The sequence below is a fragment of the Chiloscyllium punctatum genome, chromosome 11 (genome assembly GCF_047496795.1).
Source record: "Chiloscyllium punctatum isolate Juve2018m chromosome 11, sChiPun1.3, whole genome shotgun sequence".
NCBI classification, from domain to species: domain Eukaryota; kingdom Metazoa; phylum Chordata; class Chondrichthyes; order Orectolobiformes; family Hemiscylliidae; genus Chiloscyllium; species Chiloscyllium punctatum.
The window spans coordinates 73,754,771-73,774,916 of record NC_092749.1 but is presented as its reverse complement, the minus strand read 5'-3'; the positions used below and the strand labels follow the sequence as shown (position 1 = coordinate 73,774,916).

Here is a 20,146-nt window from a genome sequence, read left to right as displayed (position 1 = left end):
CTTTATAAGGCATGGGAGGGAGAGCAGAGTGATGAGATCTCCTCTCAGACATGGGAAGATAGCTGGGAAAATGCAAGAAGCATCTCAATTTGCAATAGGACCCCCATGCTTTGCAACTGAAGCTTCGCCACAGGGTCCACTTAGCTCCAGATCATGTCTCAAAATTTAAAGTGGGAGTATCTTTCATATGTCCAAGTGCAAAATAAGTACAGGTGCTCTCACTCACTGGAGCGCTGTGGTAGGTGAAATAGAAGGGGTCTCGAGGACAGAAGGTATCTCTCCTCTTCTTGACCTGGCTAATGTACTTCCTTTAGATATGCACAAAAAAAAAGCTTTTCAGTATCCTTACTTTTTCTGCGAGACCAGATATTCTGTTAGGGTGAGTGTCAGAAAATCCTCCAGGGTTGTCGGACTGGCATAAGCTAGTCATGGAGCACATCCCTTTAGATTTTCTTACAAGTACGGTGCACCATAAAAGCAGAATTTCTATAAGATGTGGTGACCCTTCTTGGATTATCTGGGCACAGATTTGTCTGCCACATTAATAAGGGTTTTTATATAGCCGTAACGATTATTTAATGAATCTAATATCCAAAGAGGAAGAATTACAAACATATGAATACATATAAATTAATGTTCTCGATGGTTGAGAGCTATTGTTTTGTCTCACCAAGCTGTTAGTTAGTGTATAGCTGTTAGTTATTATGTATTTAGTGGGTCCTTTTTTCTTTTTTTAACGTATGTATACATAATCTATACATAAATGTAGTTCTGTGTTTTTTCTTTGTACCGTCTAGTTTTGGATTTGTTGTAATATTTTTAAAAATGTTTTAATAAAAAATATATAAACAAGATGAAATGTTTCACTGTCTGGACGCAGTGACTGAATAGATAGCTCACTAAGGCAAGACTGGATGAATTGGGACTGTATACTCCACACTTATTACTACACATTGTCAATTAATTCTTATAACAAGGTAACAGTTCTGTATCATATGCTTAAAAGAAGAATTTTTCCCTTAAGAGTCCTTCCTAAATGTGACAAAGTCATATTGTCACCACTCTCACATTCTCTACCAACCCACATTTGTTACAACCCATATTCACGTTTGACCAAAGTATTTCAGAGTTACTAAATAAAAATTACAGTCTGATCAGCTATTTTGCGGCAAGATGGCTGCCAGAGCTCCTGTGGTCTCTGCCTGTTCTTTTTCTCGCTCTCTTTTTTGGCTTTTTCTCTCCCCTTAGTCCCAGAGGCAAATCCTGGAGTAGCAGCAGGCACAGGCAATGAACCCCGGAGCAGCAGATGGTGGAGAGAACCCCAGGCAGAGACCAGCATGGGGGAAGCAGTCCTAGAACTTACCTTGGAGCAGTTGAGTGCCGGTACAGAGCAGACTGGAGGTTTGGAGTGGAGCAGGGATGGCTATTAGACTGAGGTCTGGTGCAGGAGACCAGACCACGTGTGGAGGCCCTGTGCTGAGCTGATACAATGTAATGTTTACCAGCAAGGTCTTACTTCTAACTTATTCTTTAAAGTCTGTAAAGCAGTGCAACTACTTTTTACTCCTCTTTTGTATCCAAGATTTGTACTTATGGCGCCATCTTAGGTATAAGAAACTAAGAGACAGACATTGTAAAACCTTTCACTCTACTTGTATAATGGAGCAAGTGTGACAATAAAGGATATTTTACTCTATATTTCACTTTCTGCTTAGGTATTATTAGTTTGAAAAAAAAAGTGATTCCAAAAATCACTAAAATCATATAAAAGTGCCAATCATGTTGGAAGCTGTAAATTGAGCACTGCTTAAAACGTCTATCTTGTTTTTGAAAAAAAAACAGCCACCACTAGATTATTTTCAAAATCACATTAGAACTACAGGCCCAAATTTTCAAAGATATAACATTCAGAAATTCTGCAACTCAAAAGATAAATGAAATATGCAAAACAAAAATTACTTCAACTTCATTTTAGACCCTTCTTAAATATGCTTACAGACAGAAGAGTGTAAGGGGCAAACCACATAACACATCATAGAGAAATAAAAGACTGCTTTTGAAAATTAAACATATGCATAGTATGTCAAGTTCCTATAATGCACTGAGTAAGGGGATATACTGGGGACAACGCCAACATTTTTCAGTAGGGATAGGAAGGAGTGGAAACAGGTAATCCATGTGATGAAACTGTCTGGGGATGTGTGGGGAGTCATGCACATTACAAAAGAAATCTTGTGAATATTAATACTAGAAGTATTTGGTAATTTGCAAAACAACTGAAATGTTCTTTTGCTGTATGTATTCACAAAGTACAATGATATGTCAGCTCCCTCACCTCATCAAAAGTATTGCAGGTCAATGGTAACTGTAAGGGAGCATAGACTGGATTGACATTGCACTCAAAAATCTAAAGTAATTACAGCAGCAGTTACAGAAACATAGCAAAAACATTTAACTTGTAGCTGAATATCAGCATGATACTAAGAATGACAGTTTATCAAGTATATCAGAGTTCTGAACAATAGTAATCTTGCACTTGAAATAATTACTGTTGCTGACACCTGACTTTATTTTTACTCAAGTTACCAGTGTTTTTTTTTTAAATATAAAATTTTGAACATTCATGGAACACAAGGAGGTAATTATGCACAGAAAGGGCCATCTTACAGATAGTCCTGTTTCAATTAAATGGAAATCTGTAATTTACATTTTAGATTGCACATTCTGCAGTACATATTTCTGCTTAGGTGCGAATGGGGTGGCAGGAAGGAGAGGAGAAATTGGAGGATATAAAGAAATTAGTTTACTGTTAATACTGGCACATCATTAACTGCCATCAATGTAAGAATCAAATATGTCAACTTACCAGAAAAACTGAAATTTGCACCAACTTTTACACTTAAATTTGAGGCATAGAGCTGAATTAAAGCATCTGTTACCTATTGTGCTTTTGTTACATTCAGGCTATCCTTTCCAGAACAAAATTATAAAGTAGCATTATAACCATGAACCCACTGGCTGAAAAGATGTGCCAGAAATAGAAGATAGTTTACCACTATAGCCTTGAACTGTTTAGTTGTTTAAGAACCTCAGGATTTTGCTGAATCAATGTACACTTAGCAATCAACACCTCAACAATAATCCATTTGTTAAGTATACCATTTAAAAGTCAGAAGAGTCAAAATATCAAGTTAGTTGGTGATGATTACCTAATTAAGAATTAATGCCTCCATCTCACTGGTTGACTATTGGTATGTAGTAATGCACATAATAATTAAACAATTTTTTCTTTTTTACAATGCTGGAAGATTTGAAATAGATTGACAAAATCAATCCAGGCCCTGTCTAATCTGGTTATTGCTTTTAAAATTAATACTATCATTTTCAAATTTGTGTTCTGTAAATACTATCAATGCTAAATTCAAACTTTGTATGGAAAATAGTACCCAATTTTGAATCAACAGATAAAAGGGAGACTAAATACTTTACAGTGAAGAAAAGAAATCTACCCTATGGCTGAGGAGAAGGTTGCAAAATTAGTTTGCCTTTCTTTGGGCAGTGGAGTTGTTGCATGGTATTAAAAATGAAATGTCAATGGTTGGACTTCATTACAACCACTACAAAATCAAAAGATTTATGTACAATTTTAAGATATGAAGAACTCACATAAACTCACTCTGCTCCAAACTCTTGCTGCCTCAGTATGCATAATGGTGAGATGGATAACAAGAGGAGTCGGAGCTGGGCACTGACTGGAAGGCAAGTGGGTTGAGAATGGGGCAGTAAGATGAGCAGAATGGCAAGTAGTTAGGAGTGTTGCAGTCAGGTGTGGACCTGTGAACAGGAAGGAACGAGTGGGTGACAAGGCTTCCACAGACTCCAAATGCCCAAAAATGGCATTATCGATGGAAAAAACTACATATGTGACAGCAGAGTACAGTTTTGAGTTCTTGTCTGATATCAGGACTCAAAATGTTTTGTTCACACAAGAAAATGATTTAGAAAGTATGTACTTCAATGAAAAAAGGTCTATATGACATTTCTGGTTGAATAAGAATTGTCAAAGTTTTGCATTAAGTTCTTTCACAGGAATAAGCAATAATGGCTGGGACATTTGTTGCCCAATCCTAATTTCCCCCCAAAAAGTGGAGATAAGCCTGCTTTTTGAACCACTGCAGTGCATGTTTTGGAGGTACAGCCACAATATAGTTAAGGGAGTTGCAGAATTTTGACTGACATTGAAGAATCTGTGACATTGTTCCAAGTTATTCAGCTTTTCGGAGATCTTGCAAGCAGTGGTATTCTTTTTTGTTTAAAATGACAGAGATCATTAAAGAAGTTTGAGTGAGTTAATGTAGTGCATCGTGTAGATAGTGAACACTCTATTGGTGGTAGAAAGTGAGCCAAATTTAAAGACACAAAAATGTGGAAATTAAGGTAGTGAGGGAAACAGTTTACAGAGAGATATTGATAGATTAAGAGGGCAAAGTGTTGGCAAATGGAGTGTAATGTGGCAAAATGTGAAGCTGTTAATTTTGGAAAGGAGAGCAAAATAACAGAATATTATTTAAATGGAGAAAAATTGCAGAAAGTTGTAACACAAAGCAATTTAGGTGTACTTGTATATAAAACACAAAGCTAGCATACATGTGCAGCAGTAATCAGGAATGCTAATGGAATGTTGGCCCTTATTTCGAGAGAACAGAGTAGACAAATCTTACGATGACTGTTTGAGGTACTGCTGAGACCACATCCTGAAATATTGTAAGCAGTTTTGGTCCCCTTATTTACAGAAAGATACTATTCCACTGGAGGAGGTTCAGAGAAGGTTCACTAGGATGATTCCTGGTATGGAGAGATTGTCATATGAACAAAGACTAATTAGGCTGGGACTCTACTCACTAGAGGTTAAAAAAACGAGAGGCGATCTTATTGAAACATATTGGCTTCTTAAGGGGCTTAACAGGGTAAAATGCTGACAGGATGGTTTCCCCTCATGAGAGAGTCCAGCATAGTCTCAGAATAAAGGGTCACTAATTCAAGACTAAGAATTTCATCTTTGATGGTTGAACGCCTTTGGAACTCCCTGCCACAGAAAGCTATGAGAGTAGTGTCCTTGTGTATATTTAAGGCTAAGATAGACTGATTCTTGATAAGAAGTAGTTAGAGATTACAGGGAAAACAAAGGAAAGTAGACATGTGGAATGTGGGATCAGCCATAAGCCTAATGAATGGCAATGCAGGTTTGTGGGGCTGAAAGGCCTGCTCCTGCTCCTATTTCTTGTGGTCTTAAGTTTCGCTCAGAGTCATGCACTATATCAGTTTCTGAGCAGTCACAAATGAGACAGAATATTGCACAATTATCAGGTGAACATCCCATGTCTGACATTATGATGGAGGCAAGGTTGTCTATGAAACAGCTAAAGATGATTCAATCTTAGTCACTACCCTGAAGAAATTCTGCAATGCCCACGGATTGACCGCCAATCACTTCAACCACCTTTGTGCTTGGTCGGACTCCAACCAACTTTAGTTTCCTCCTGGCTTCCTGATAGCACATTAAGTCAAATGCGGACTGATGTTGAGGACAGTTACTTTCCTCTCACCTCAAGGGTAGTTCCTTGTCCAAAAATTACATAGCTCAGAGTGCAGGAAGCAGCATTTGGTCATTTGTAATAGAAGCAGTTGTCCAAATGAGTTTTATTTTTAACCTAGTGTTGTTCTTATGTTTTTTTCCTGCATGTTGTTCCTTTCAAATAACTGTCATATTCCCTACTGAATGTCTCAATTGAATACACTTCCACTACATTCAAGCAATTCATTCCAGACCCAAACTGATCAATTCATGGCAAAGCAAAGCATTTTCCTCATATCAACTTCAGTTTCATTCACTAATTACTTGAAGTCTGTGCCCACTCACAGTCCTTTCATGAGTGCAAACATTTTAATCCAGTTTACTGTTCCAAACTCTACAGATTTTGAATACTTCAATCAAATCTCCTCATAGCTTTCTCTCCTCCAAGGGGGAAAAGATTGGAGAAATGGGACTACCTTCTTTACTGAAGTTTCAGTCTGGAAACAATTTTGTAAATCTCTTCCACAGTCTCTTTGATTCTTTCTCATTCTTTCCAAAGTGCCTGTACCTGACTATATTCCAACTGAGGCTGGACTGTTTGCACAAGTTCAACATACCCATACTCTTGTATTCTATTTCCCTGTTGTAAAAACTTAAGATGCTCTAAGCTTTCCTGCTTTCCCAATTTGTCCTGCCACATTAGGTCACATTTGATTTCATGTGATATCAAGAAATCATGGAGAAACTGAAGTCAATGGGAACTGGGGCAAGGTTCATTGGTTGGAGTTATACCAAGCACAACAGAAGATGGTCCTTCTGCTGCTGCATTCCCTTTGCAGTTGTACACTTGGTTTTATATTTTCCCCATGGTCTTCCTTCTAAAATGCATCAACTCGCACATCCCCATGTTAAACTTCAACTGCCACCTCTCTAATGTGTCTATTGTCTATCCTTTTCACAGTTTAAAAAGCTTCCAAGTTGCAGATTATCTGCAAACTTTGAAATTGGGACCAGCACACAAATGTCCAATCATTAATATCAGGAAAAGCAAGAGTCCTAATTTGAATCCTCGGGGAAGTAACAGAAACCTATTCCCAAATTGAAAAGCATCCATTAACAATTGCAATTACTCAGTTTCCACCATATCAACTAATTGCACTAATGAATCTCTTTTGTAACCTTTTCAAAAAAAGTGGAACCAAATAGTTACACCTGATTTTCCTGTAAGAAATTCATACTGACACTCCTTAATTAACCTGTATTGGTACGTGACTAATAACACGTGACTACTTTTTTTTGCTCAGAATTGTTTCTAGTTGTTTCTAAATGGTTTCCCCACCAAAGTTAAACAGGTAAGTTGAGTCCTTGCACTTATTTTTGAAAAATATTTGCAATTCTCCAGTTGTCTGAAACCACCTATGTCCAAGGAAGACTGAAAAGATTATTGCTAATGCCTCCATAATTTCCACGCTCACTTCCCTCAGCATCCTTGGATGAATCGCATCCAGTCTCCTGTCAACTTTAAGTACAGACAACCTTATCCAATATCAACACCTGCTTAAAATCAAACCCTACTAGAGACATTTCCTCCTCTTTCACCATGACCATCATCATCTTTGTTCAATAAAGTGATATTTATTTCATATTTCAGCCACATGCACTTTTTCTTTTACTACTTAATAAAGAAGAGTTTGACATTTTTTTATAAGTTAGCTGCCAGTTGTTTGCATACTTGCTGCTAGCTTCCCTGATTTACTCTTCCTCCGCTTTGAACCTTTTATATTCAATCCAACTTTTAGTTGGACTTCCTATTCGACATCTGTCATAAGTACATTTTATTTTCTCTTTCATGATAATTTCTACCACATTTGGACAAAGGCTGTAATCATCCCAGATACTGAGTCATCCTAACAGAGCCCAAGCCAAGCAATGAACAAAGTCCTGGCAAGAAACTGGTCACTTGCTACCACAGTTGACAATCCCTCCCATCACTTTGCTGATGATTGAGTGTAGACTGATTAGGTGGTAACTGGCTAGATTTAATTTATTCATCTTTTTTGTGAACAGTGCATAACTGGGTAATTTTTCACATTATTGGGTAGATGCTAAAGTTGCAGCTTGTGCTCCAGAATTAGTCACAATTGTAGCCATTCTTCAGCACTGCTGGCAGAATGCCATTAAGATCCATAGTCTTTGTAGCATCTAGTACCTTTGACCATTTCTTAATATCATGTGAAGTAAATTGACTGAAGATTAGCATTCATGATGCAGGATACCACAGGAGGAGGCAGAAATGTATCATTCACTTGGGACTTCCTGAAGATGGTTCCAAATAATTCAACGTGATTTTATGTACTGGGTTCCTCATCTCTTTTCCACAGCAGTGTTCCACCATTCCCCCTGGCTTTTGCTGGATGATTCAACAGATTGACAGTGGCCCACCACCTTAGGTGACCTAACCAGACAGCCCCAGATAGAGAATCTCCCCAGCTCTTTTAGTGCTACTCCCCAGATCTGTTATGCAGCCAAATGAACTGACCATGTCGCCCAGCCCAAACTCCAGACGCACACTAAGAACACTCCACCTGGACACCTGACAACAGCTAATTCCTGTACTAATTGGAGAGAATGTTCTTGACTTACTGTACTGGAACTCATGGACTGACACTTGGAGTTCATGCAATCTGTTTATCAAGCAAGCTGCTGGCACACGAGGAGGATGACAGATTGATATAGCACAGTGATGTGCATTATATCTGTCCTATTGACGAGCAAGACAAATTGCCTGGCTTTGAGACTATGCTAAGACGCAAGGCATGGCAATGATGCTGACAGCATGTAGGCTGGCGCAAAAGACATTGAGCATCAAGACAGCGAGTGCGCAGCCTGGTCCACAGAGAGGTGGATACATGTCACTGCATTGCAATGCTCTTTGCCAGTGTGTCCCATACAGCAGCTTTAAGAGGTTGGTGTGTCCAGGAAGTGGATCAGAGAGACACCATGAGACTTCCAAGAGGTTGGCAGATGTCAGATGCCAGTGCCCGTGGCTGGGGAGCACGTGTAACCACAGCCCATCGAGCATTCGTGGAGATGCTGGTACAGGGTATCCAAGATAGAGTGAAGGAGCAAGTGACAAGCTGGAGTTATCAGATTCCTGCTCTGCCTTTCTTGTCGAGAATCTGTAATGTTTATTTTCTTTGTGGTGGGAGTTAAATAGGAGGCTGCATATAAAGGTGAGATTTATAGTTAATGAGGTCAACAACAAGCAATAATCCCTATTTATTAGAACCTTGCTATTCCCAATTGAGAAACTGGTCTTGATGCCCAGAAAAATGAGTGAAAAATGCAGCCAGTTGTTCCCAACATTTAGAATGGTAAAAACAATGACTGCAGATGCTGAAAACCAAATACTGGATTAGTGGTGCTGGAAGAGCACAGCAGTTCAGGCAGCATCCAGCTGCTCGTTGGATGCTGCCTGAACTGCTGTGCTCTTCCAGCACCACTAACCCAACATTTAGAATGCCCACACTGGATTTCTCACGCGATTCTTCCAGATTTCTCACCATAGTCCATGTTGTTCAGGCTATAGGAGTCCACCTAAAATGTTGTAAGCGACTTGAAATTCAATACACAGCTCAACAAATAAGTTGTAATATCAAGGAATTGCCCAGATGCACTGGCTATCTACTAACTTCCACAAGATTAATTTGCATCATGACATATTCCTGTAATTATAACACATACTTTAATATCAATATCCCTGTTAGTAAATGATTCATTATAGGAAATTCAATACATCTCATCTACAACAAGATAAATTTGGTATTTGGTTCTTTTGGCATGAAGTGTACATGTGTATTAGTTGTTGATGGGCAATTTTGTCCATTACATAATATTACAGGTTTCTAGAAGTTCTTCAAAGAATTGGAGATTAGAAAACTTCATCCTACGTCACAAAGAGCCAAAATAGCAACACACGATCCTATTCCTACAAAAAAGGCAATAGTAAACAATGAGCTGAATTATGGAAGTTCAACTGCACTCAATCTGTTTAAATAAATACTTTCCCTCACCCATACTAAACATCCAACAGTCTCTTTCTTTGTGTTAAGGTTTTCTCTTCCATATGGAACACTGTATTTATACGCTGAAGAAAAACACAATGAATAATTCAGGGACTTTGAGGACATTCAGTTAAGAAAATAAGCAAAACTTTTGAATCTTACTTTATGAGTTGAAAAATGAAAACATGCCTGTATAATCGGGGGTCTCTTTTCTTTTCCTTTCCTTCCAAGATCGTCTAACCCCTTCAGTGAAGAGAACAAACCCTTTTTACTTCTTAATCGTTGAGACAGGGACAACGTTCTTTTTCGAAGTGTTGCTTCATCTCTGGAACAATTCTTCAAAAGAAAAAGTAAATCATGTGAAGAGAATTCATTCTACTTCAGATTTTCAATAGTCATAATAATTTTCTTCTTGGCGATTTTTGAGAATGCAAAAAGATTAGGTGAATTTTTTTGTTTTAAAAACAGTACAATTTTTTTAAAAATTCAAGATTAAAATAGAATTGGAATCATTTTATAAAATAAATTCTTAAGTTGCTTTGTGGATACTTTATTTCCAAAAACAAAATGTCAAGATGGTGGGAATTAATAAAAGTGTTAAAATTCCAAATCTTAATCCTAATTCGGTGAGCTAACAGGTACTACAACTTTTCTCTCGCATTCATCAGCTATTAAGAATACAAGCCTGTCAAAGTAGGCTGACACTGATGTGGAACCTTCTCAATAAATGTGTGACATCACTGTGAAGTTAAGACTCTACACTTTTAGTTATCCTCACGTTATCACCAACACATCCCATCAAGTCAAAGTGTTAAAATACCACAACTTTGACAGTGCCATACAAAGTGTTTAAACTCTTTAAAGGTGTCTATATTTGCTACTTTTACTAAACGTTGTCACCAAGTTTGAAATTGCGAATTAATTTAATTGGAAGTTCTGTAGAATGGGCTGTGAAAAGTTGTTTTTTAGCAGGTAAGCCACATGTATTGCCGAAATTAGCCAAAATGGTTAAAGAAGCCACTTTGAAACATAACAAATATAGAATTCTTAGTCAGTGAACTACATATTCAAAGATAAATCATAAGGGCTTACAGCAGAAACAGCCAGAAGGCCCATTGTGCTTATAGCGGCACTTTGCAGCAGTGTATCAAAAATAATCCCACTGCTCACCATAGATCCCTGTGTAGAAGTCACCAATAAAGTAAATGGTCTACTAAAAGGATTGGGAAGAGCAAAGACTATGAGACAATTGCAGTTTTTGGGATTTTCAAAAATTGAACTGGTGGTGATTTGAGAGAAGTAGCAAGTAAATTAAGAAGCATGGTGAACAGATATACTGTATCTGGTAGAACACACTCCATGGGACATTCTTACATTAAGCAATTATTGGTAGACACACTTTACATAAATTTGTTTTTCAGTGTACTATCTAGATTCAATTGAAGTTATGGGCTACTTCTTCCTACCATTTCCCAAGAATTACTTTTTTTTTAAAGCTACAACTATTAATTTTGTGTACACGGCCCTAAAGTAGGATTGAGTCCAAGCTGAAGTTAAATTGGTTTAGATTGAAATGGTAGTCTTAGTGACCACTGGCAGAAGAATACAGGCAAGTAAAATAAATTTAATCAATTGTTGGATCACTTAATATATTAACATGAACACTGTCACAACAATCATGATATCACAAAGTACAAATTATTTAATTTAACAAAACTACACACAAGGAATGATATGGGTTCAAATCATTTGACATTCTCCACCACCACATTTTTCTCAAGACAATCACATTTAAGAATAACATGTAGAACACATTTCTACAGAAAACGTAGAGCGCTAAATTATAAACAGATCAATAGTGTGGATATGTAACTTGCATCATTACTGTGCAGCTTGAGCTTTCTCCTAAACATAAACCTGATACATGGGGTAGAAAAAGGTAATGCTGCATAAAATAATTCATTAAGACATACATCCAGTTGAAAAACATTGAAGGGCATTAGGATGAAAGAACTAAAAACACAATTTAAAATACAATGATCACTCAACTGCTGAGATAATAAAGTTATCATTTAACCCATTCAACATCTCCGAGCATTTTGGAATTATCCTTTAGAGAAGGAAATCTGCCATCCTTACATGTGACTCCAAACCCACAGCAGTACGGTAATTCTTAGGTAATTAAGGATGGACAATAAATGATATGACCACAATGCTCTCATCTCATGAATGAATATAAAATAAATTATGTACTTTGGGGCTGGGGCAGCAGTGTCAGGGAGAAAATTCATACAACATTGTGTTTTTTTAAAAAATTCAATCGTAGGGTGTGTGTGTTGCTGGTTGGCCAGCAGTTATTTCCATTCTCTAGTTGCTCAAGGTGGTGGTGATGAACTGCTGAAACCTGTTCTCCTCCTTCAGGAAATTAAGTAGATCTCTAAGGCATACAATGGTATGAAATGCCAATAGAAGAATTGAGTGATCCATTAGCTCTTTTACCCAAAATTATGAAAATAAGAAAATCTCATCAAAACGCAAAGAGTACCCATGGTATTAGAACAACCATATAGTGACCAGACAACTATTTATTCAGTGGTGCAGCCTCAGTTCTTACTAAAATGCACTTATTTTCAACAGTGTTCTTGAAATGGTTTCTCTGTCACAAAGGGTAAAGTTTTAATCTTTTCTATTGAAAGACACAACAAACATTTCCATTTATCTAGCATTAGCTTTCCATGTGCTGACCAGACAAGTGATGGAGTGGAAATGTTTTTCATTTTATGACTCACTATTAGACACCCTGCAAACAACTAATGAATAAGTTCACTTTTGCTAGCTCATAGGAGAACATGTCACCAATCTTTCTTACACCTTTGGTATCTTTCATTTCTGTACAACTGTTTTCCTTCATACATTTAGTTCGCAGGTAAGAAAACTGAAATAAGACATGGAAGGTGTGTTAAGTGTGGCTATTTACTTCTTACAGCAAAGCTGGACTTGATTTCATTTGATTAGGACCAGCAAACAATGAACTGATCTACAATTTAATTGAATTGTGCATTTTAATTACCCTACTGGCAATATTAAAAATGTTGTTTTTAATAAATAGATAGTAAATAGATAATTCAAAGTTGGAACTTTATGAGTCATGCCACATCAACTAATTTCTTTTGAAATAAGACAGATATCCTTCATCTCCCTCATTATTTCTTCAAACAATGAATTACATTTGATCAAACCTTCCCATTTGAAATCCATGCCCATTTTCATTAGCTTCCAGATGCTTTCTTCACATCTGGGCAAAGATTCTAATATCTTTCCTACCAACAGCGTTAAGCTAATTAGTCTAGAGTTTTCTGGACATGTTTTAATCTCCCATTTCAAATATAGGGTTTCCATTTATTATCTTCCTGCACTTTCATTAAATGCATTCAATTTATATTCGATATTATATGCCCAATTATATACTATCTACAATATGCATAATATACTTTGTGTTGTTTGTACACAATGATTCAATTTTGTATTGAGTATCAAAAGGGATGACTGTGGGTGAAGAGGATAGAAAAAAAAAATCAAATGTCTCTCAATTTCTTAACTAATCCTTACCAGAGCATGAAATGATGAGGCAGAGAAGATCCCCAGTCTGCTAAGTGCCAATTTAGAGGGTCGACTAGCAGCTGCAAGGAGACTCTTAGGATTTGGTAGTTCACCTCCCTGTAGGCTCGCCAGGTAACAACGCATTCGGAACAGATCCACATTAAATTTCTCCAGATTATGCTCCCACTGCTGAATCTGATAATGAAAGCATTAGTAGAGAATTATTTGTCACAGTTCCCAATTCATTCTATCTTGTTGATAATAAATACTAGCTTCTATTTAACACAAGCTGTTTATGGTAAAATAGTGCTTCAGAATTATATTTTATGGCAAGTTCAACTATTTTCGAAAATTCAGTATTCCCCAATACCATTCCTTTGCTTAAGTGGTCAAATGACATGCTCCATAATCAGAACATGTCACATTCTGCCAATGATAATGTAGCATTGCTTGTACCTAAAACCTCTGGATTATGCCCCATTTGTAAGATGGCATTTCTGATATGGCACTACACTTCCAATACTGCACTAGATGGTATTGAAATTGTCTGCCTGAATCCAAACAAGGGCTTGAATCCTACAAGTATCTATTTCAGAGGCTGCTGTATTACCAACTGAGGCAAGTTGACACAAAGCAATGAAAAAGGCAAAGTATTATACAGAAAAATTGCAAGATTTATATATATACATAAATGAACATAAAGTGCTCTTCAGGTTCTGTGACAAACTCTAGTATCAGGACTTTTTCTTCTGAGTTGAGCATTGGGAGTCCGAAAATCCCGCTGTGTGCTATGCCTGCTTTGGAAGGCCTGAATAACCCTCACCAATAACTCAAAAAGGTCCCTCATGTCAACCCATGCCTCCACTACAGTCCTCTGCCATCTTTAAGTCAACTCATTCCAAGTCACCCACCACTGTTTGTGATTGTACCTTCCAAAGTAACACATTCTAAGGGCCATGCTGAAGTGAACTAAAGTTCAAAATATCTATTATAGCCATTACTATTTAAGAAAAAATGCCCATTCAAGGCATTTTAAAAATGAAGTTTTTAGTTCTGCAGACCTTATGCATCCTTCAAGACCAGTTACAACTACTCTGAACATGCAGTTTAAAGCGTATGATATGGTGAAAATGGGCTATATTAAATTCAGCATAGAGTTCAAATGACTCAGCTAAGTTTGAGTTTCTATCCTGTGAGATTCACACCATACTCCTCTTCCATACTGGTGAAAACAGAATCCATTGGAAATTGGGCTGGGCCTTGCAGATCTGGGTCCTGGCTGCTACTTTGGAAGATGTGCAGCATCTCCACAACTCCAAAAAAATCCAGACCAGAATGACAGCTTTTTTGGAGATACAAATACTACAAAACATTACATCATGTAAAACATCAACTTAAAACATCAGCAGTTCATTATTAATCTGTTCTCCTTCAGTGTTGCAGAAAACTCTCTTTTTTGATGCCCTCATAAATCAGACATAACTGGCTGGTACATGAACAAAGCTCAACAGACATAAACTCAATTATTACAAGTTTAACAAAAGGAAGAAAACGCTTTCATGAGGTGTTATTGAAACACTGCAAATGATTTTTAAGCAAGAAATTCCAGAAGATAAAGAAAATGGATCCAAAGAATTTGATCTGATACTGAACCAATGATAGGCTTCACTTTTCCATGATGACATACGAGTTGTGATATTCTTGATCAAGTTATAAAGTTCCTGTAGTAAAAATGTAAGCTGTAGTGCATGACTGTGATTTCAATTCATTGCCGATGAAATGGTACCTTTCAAGGAGTGCTACTTGTTTTTAAAACTCATAGCTCATCTTTGGTGTACAATCAACCACTCTTCCAACTTCCTGGTGGCTTTCTTTTTCGAGAAATAGCCTATATTTTTCAGGCTATGACAGCAATATTAACCATTGTCCACTTTGAAGTTTACAGGAAATGCAAGGAATCTTGTGCATCTAGTGCAGATATCTGCGTACATACACAAACTTTGCTCCACATAACATTTTTGGGCTTTCTCGATGCAAACTAGCCCAAAACCAATTCAAACTCTGAGGTGATGTATCAAAACATTTAGTTCAGAAAAGAATGGATGCAGTAAAATTTTAGATGCAAAATACCTGATTTTGTCACATATTAAGCAGTACTTTATGCAGTTACAATATAACTAAGCAGTAGACAAAGATCTGGATCATTCTGAAATAAAATATTTTAAAAATCAAATTATCACAAAAAGTTTTGCGTCCAATTCTAAAGATATATTAACAAAACTGAGGCTTATGGAAAAGGAAATTGACAACATTATTGCTAAGTTCGTAGATAACACAAGATAAGGTAGCTTTGAGGAAGTGGAGAGGCTGCTGAATAATGTGAACAGGCTAGGGAGCGTGGGCAAAGAAATGGACGATGGAATACAATGTGGGAAAGTGAGAGATGATGCACTTTGGTAGAAAGGAGAGGCGTGGACCATTTTCTAAACAGGGAAAGATTTCGGAAATCTGTAGCACAAGAGCCTCGGGTGTCCTAATTCAAAACTCTGTTCAGGCTAACATACAATGCAGTTAGCAGTTAAGAAGGCAAATGCAAAGTTAGCGTTCATTTCAAGAGTACTAGAATACAAGGGCAGAGATGTACTGCTGAAGCTGTATAAGCCTCTGGTCACACCACATTTGGAATATTGAGAGCAGTTTTGGACTCCATAGCTAAGGATCTGCTGGTGTTGAAGGGGATCCAGAGGACGCTCACAAGAATGATCCAAGGATGAAAAGTTTGTCATATGAGGAGCAGTTGAAGACTCTGATTACATACACGATGGAGTTTAGGAGGATGAGGGATAATCTCATTGGAATACAGAATACAGAGTAGATGTACAGAGAACTACCCCTGAGAACAGAGATGACAAGGAGTTTCTTCAGACAGGGGGTGGTCAATATGTGGAATACATTGCCATCGAAGGCTGAGGTGGTCAAGCAAGTGAGTGTGTTTAAAACAGAGATAGATAGGTAAGGGATCAATGTCTCTTATTGGAGATGGTCATGGCCTGGCATTTGTGTGGTACAAATGTTATTTGCTACCCAAAGTCTGAATACTGACCAGATCTTGTTGCATTTGGACATGGACTGCTTCAGCATCTGAGTAGTTACAAAAGACACTGAACATTGCATAATCATAGGTGAACATCCCCACTTCCTGACTTTACATTGGTGGAAACGTCTACATAAGATGGACATGGTAAAATTGTCTCTATTAGCTCATGCCACAGGACAGGAAAATAAAGATTTAAAGCTTTCGAGCAAGAGAGACAGGAGAAATCTTTATTCAAGCAGCAAGCAATAATGACCTGGAACTTGCTATGATGAGGATGCTGAAAGTAGACAGTATCAATTATTTCAAAAGTAAATTGAACAGGTAGTTCAAGAAAATGAACCAGCAGAGCAATGGGAGTGGGATCCCTGGTAATAAGATTGTGCCACAGACAGACAGTATAGTGTTAATATGCTGCATCACCTCCTCCTGTATTGCAAATGAGTCTATGGCCATGATCTTGAATGGAAAGTCTGTATTAAAAATTGAGTCCTTGAAAACTTAAAGGTAACTTCAGAAAGTGAGAAACATAATTGCTTTATACTTGAGGATAATTACATAGTTACCATAGAAAAGTTGGAACAAAATAACTAACTATAGACCTCTTCAGAGAAGGTAAGAAAATTTAGACAATGCACCTTCAATGTAGGTATTTCCTCTGTTCAAAATCATTTCTAATCCTACTATTGATTTTCTTGCTGTTTGCGTCAATTCCTGACTGTCTGAAGTTAAAAATCTTGTATTCATACAGCACAGAAAAAGATCCTTCAGCCCAACTCGTTCATGCTAACCAGATTTCCCAAACTGAACTAGTACCATTTTCCTGCATTTGACCCATATTCCTCTAAACCTTTCCTATCCATGTACCAGTCAAAATGTCTTTTAAAATGTTCTAACTGGTACCTGCCTCTTTCATTTCCTCCAGCAGCTCATTCCGTAGAAAAGTTTTAATTTCTAGGACCCTAAATATCCATAAAACAAAAATGTAAATACTATGCTGCATATTGAATGTTCAACAAATAGTATTATTTTGCATCATAATACTTTACACCTCACCCTTCAACTGTGGGCTATCTGTAGATGAAAGATGGTACAGGGCCACAAGAGAAAATCTGATCAATAGAGCTTTTAAATCTGACCATTAGATGGCATTGTAGCCACTTTATCTGAGCTCTCCACAAGCAAAACATTTCCCTCCACAAGAGAGGCTGATTCAATCTCAAAGGGTTCAAGTTTCATTCCATGATCAATGGTTCCCAATACACTCAAAACATTGCAAAACCTTTTCAGATTTCAATCCCTTCTCAGGAGTTTGATTCTGTAGTCCAGTCACATTCAGTCATGAATAATGTGGATAATTACCAAACTCATTGGAGGAGACTACTTCACAAACATCCCCAAATGATAGGGGAGACTAGCACATCTATGCAAGTTACAAGGCTGAAGTATTTGGAACGGTCTTCAGCCAGAAATTCAAAGTAGATGATCCATTTTAGCCTTCTTTAAACCCCACATCACCAATGTCAGTCTTGTAGCAATTTAATTCACTTTGTGATATCAAAAAGCAACTGAAGGCACTGGATACAGCAAAGACCATGGGTTCAAACAACATTCTAGCAATAGCACTGAAGACTTCTGAAGCTCCAGAACTCACCATGCTCCTAGACTAGCTTATACAGCACGTCATTCTGCTATAACACGAATTTCATTAATGCAAATTCACTATAACACAATTGACAAATTGGGTCAATATTTCTATCATGCAAATTTTTAAAAGCATGTATTGGTTATCACGTGATTCCAGCTCCATTAGTTTAAGTGGTGCTGCAATTACGCGATTTTCTTATCACACGGGGTTGCACAAGAACAGAACTATTACGTTAAAGCAGAACTGAATGTACAGTTATAACATTGGCCACCACCCAACCTGGACAATTCCTGGGTATGACCAATCAAGCAAAAGCAGGAGAAATCCAACCCAGGCAACTGTCATTTTAAGTTGATTATCAGTGAAGGAAGAGATTGTTGACAGTGCTACCAAACTGCACTTGTTCAGATGTGGCCTGTTCACTGACACTCAGCTTGCATTCTGTTAGGGCTACGTGTTTCTGGCCTCATTACAGCCTTGATCGGAGCATGACTGTCACTGCCGGAGTTTCTCAGTGTAGCATCTTAGGCCCAACCATTTTCAGCTGCTTCATCAAAAACACTGTTCCACCATTACATGGAGGTGGCGATATTCACTGATGATTGCACAATGATCACTCTTCCATAACTCTTCAAATACTGACATAGGCCACAACCAAATGTAGAAATAGCTGGACAAGAGTCAGAATTGGGTTGCTAAGTGGTAAGTCAGATGCTTGCCATGCAAGTATCAGGCAATTATCTTCTCCAATGGTACTGACTCTAACCATCGCCCTTTGACATGCAATGGTGTTATTGGTGCTATTTGCTGAATTTACCCATCATTACCATTACAAAGGCTACCACTGAGCAGAAACTGAACTGGACTAGTCTTTTAAATGTTATAGTTGCAAGAGCAGGTCATAGGCTAGGAGTTCTGCAGTGATCATCTCACCTCATTTCCCCAGGGCCTGCTTATCACCTGCAAGGCAGAATTCAGAATTTCAATAGAATAATCGGTTTGTCAGGATAGGTGCAGCTCTAACAACATTCAAATCTGACACATCCAGGACAAAGCAGTCCACTTGATTGAGACCTCATCCAATCACTCTCTTCATCCCCAACACAGTGGAAGTAATTTGTATTATTTACAATATGTATTGCAATAGCACATTCAACAACATGTTTCAAATCCATAACCTCTGCACGTAGAAGGACAACAGCAACAAATACATGTGAACACCACCACATGATATCTACTACCCACAGTGCAGCAGATATTTGGCCATTGAGTAAATTTGAGGAGGAGATGGACAGATTTTTAATTGGTATAGATTGAAGTGTTATGGGGAATGGACAGGAAGTGGAGTTGAGGCCAAGATGAGATCAACTATGATTAAACCGAAGTAAGCTCGAAGAGTTGAGTTGCCTACAACTACCCTAGTTCTTATGTTTATATTCAGGACAAAAGCAATTCACATCAAGTGTCGTCATCCACAGGAAAATAATTGTTTACTGTAAATAAAACTATTCTAACAAATGCTAGAAAAAAAAATCACAAATTACCACTTTCCTTTAAAGCTCTTAAATGCACACATTCATTCACAAGCACGACAGACAAGTGATAAATAATTTGATATAATTATTATGGGTGGAAACATGGAGGGAGCCAAATTATTCCTTTAGACCAAATGCCCAGACCACAGGGTGGGGAAATAATGCTCAATGTCCTTTTGGTTTTAGTAAAGATGGTATGATAATGTCCACACCACATGATCAGTCGGCTCACTTGCTTGCTCATGAAGAGCTTCATGTAAGGTATTGTGAAAATGTTTGTGCTGGTAGACTTGGAAAAGCATCATGAAAATGTCTGCACAGCCTGATGATGAAGGGCTAGGAGCAATACATTAATTGAAAACCTTAAAGAGTTGAGATAAGAGTGAAATTTTACGGGAATTGACTAACAGTAAAAAGACAGTGTTATGCAGCAGTTTGAAACTTGGCTTTGTTGTTTGTATTAAACAGCATTTTTCTCTGTTTAAAAAATACATTTAGATGTTAAAGAATATCTGCACACTCATGTGAATATGTTTCAGTGAATAATCACAATGATAACCAACTGGAGTGGTCAGTAACCAACTAGTACAGGAGTTTCGACATGGTCAGTCAGTTGCTCAGTGTGTTCAG

The 20,146-nt window shown here is 37.6% G+C and overlaps 1 protein-coding gene across 1 annotated transcript in view; it reads right to left on the bottom strand.

Moving 5' to 3' along the window:
- The window catches only part of tiam2b (TIAM Rac1 associated GEF 2b), a 380,474-nt gene that overhangs the window by 175,482 nt on the left and 184,846 nt on the right, over positions 1-20,146 (bottom strand). Inside the window, 2 exon segments of the mRNA XM_072581048.1 lie at positions 9,829-9,975; positions 13,249-13,434. Coding sequence (XP_072437149.1) covers positions 9,829-9,975; positions 13,249-13,434 — 333 coding nt within the window.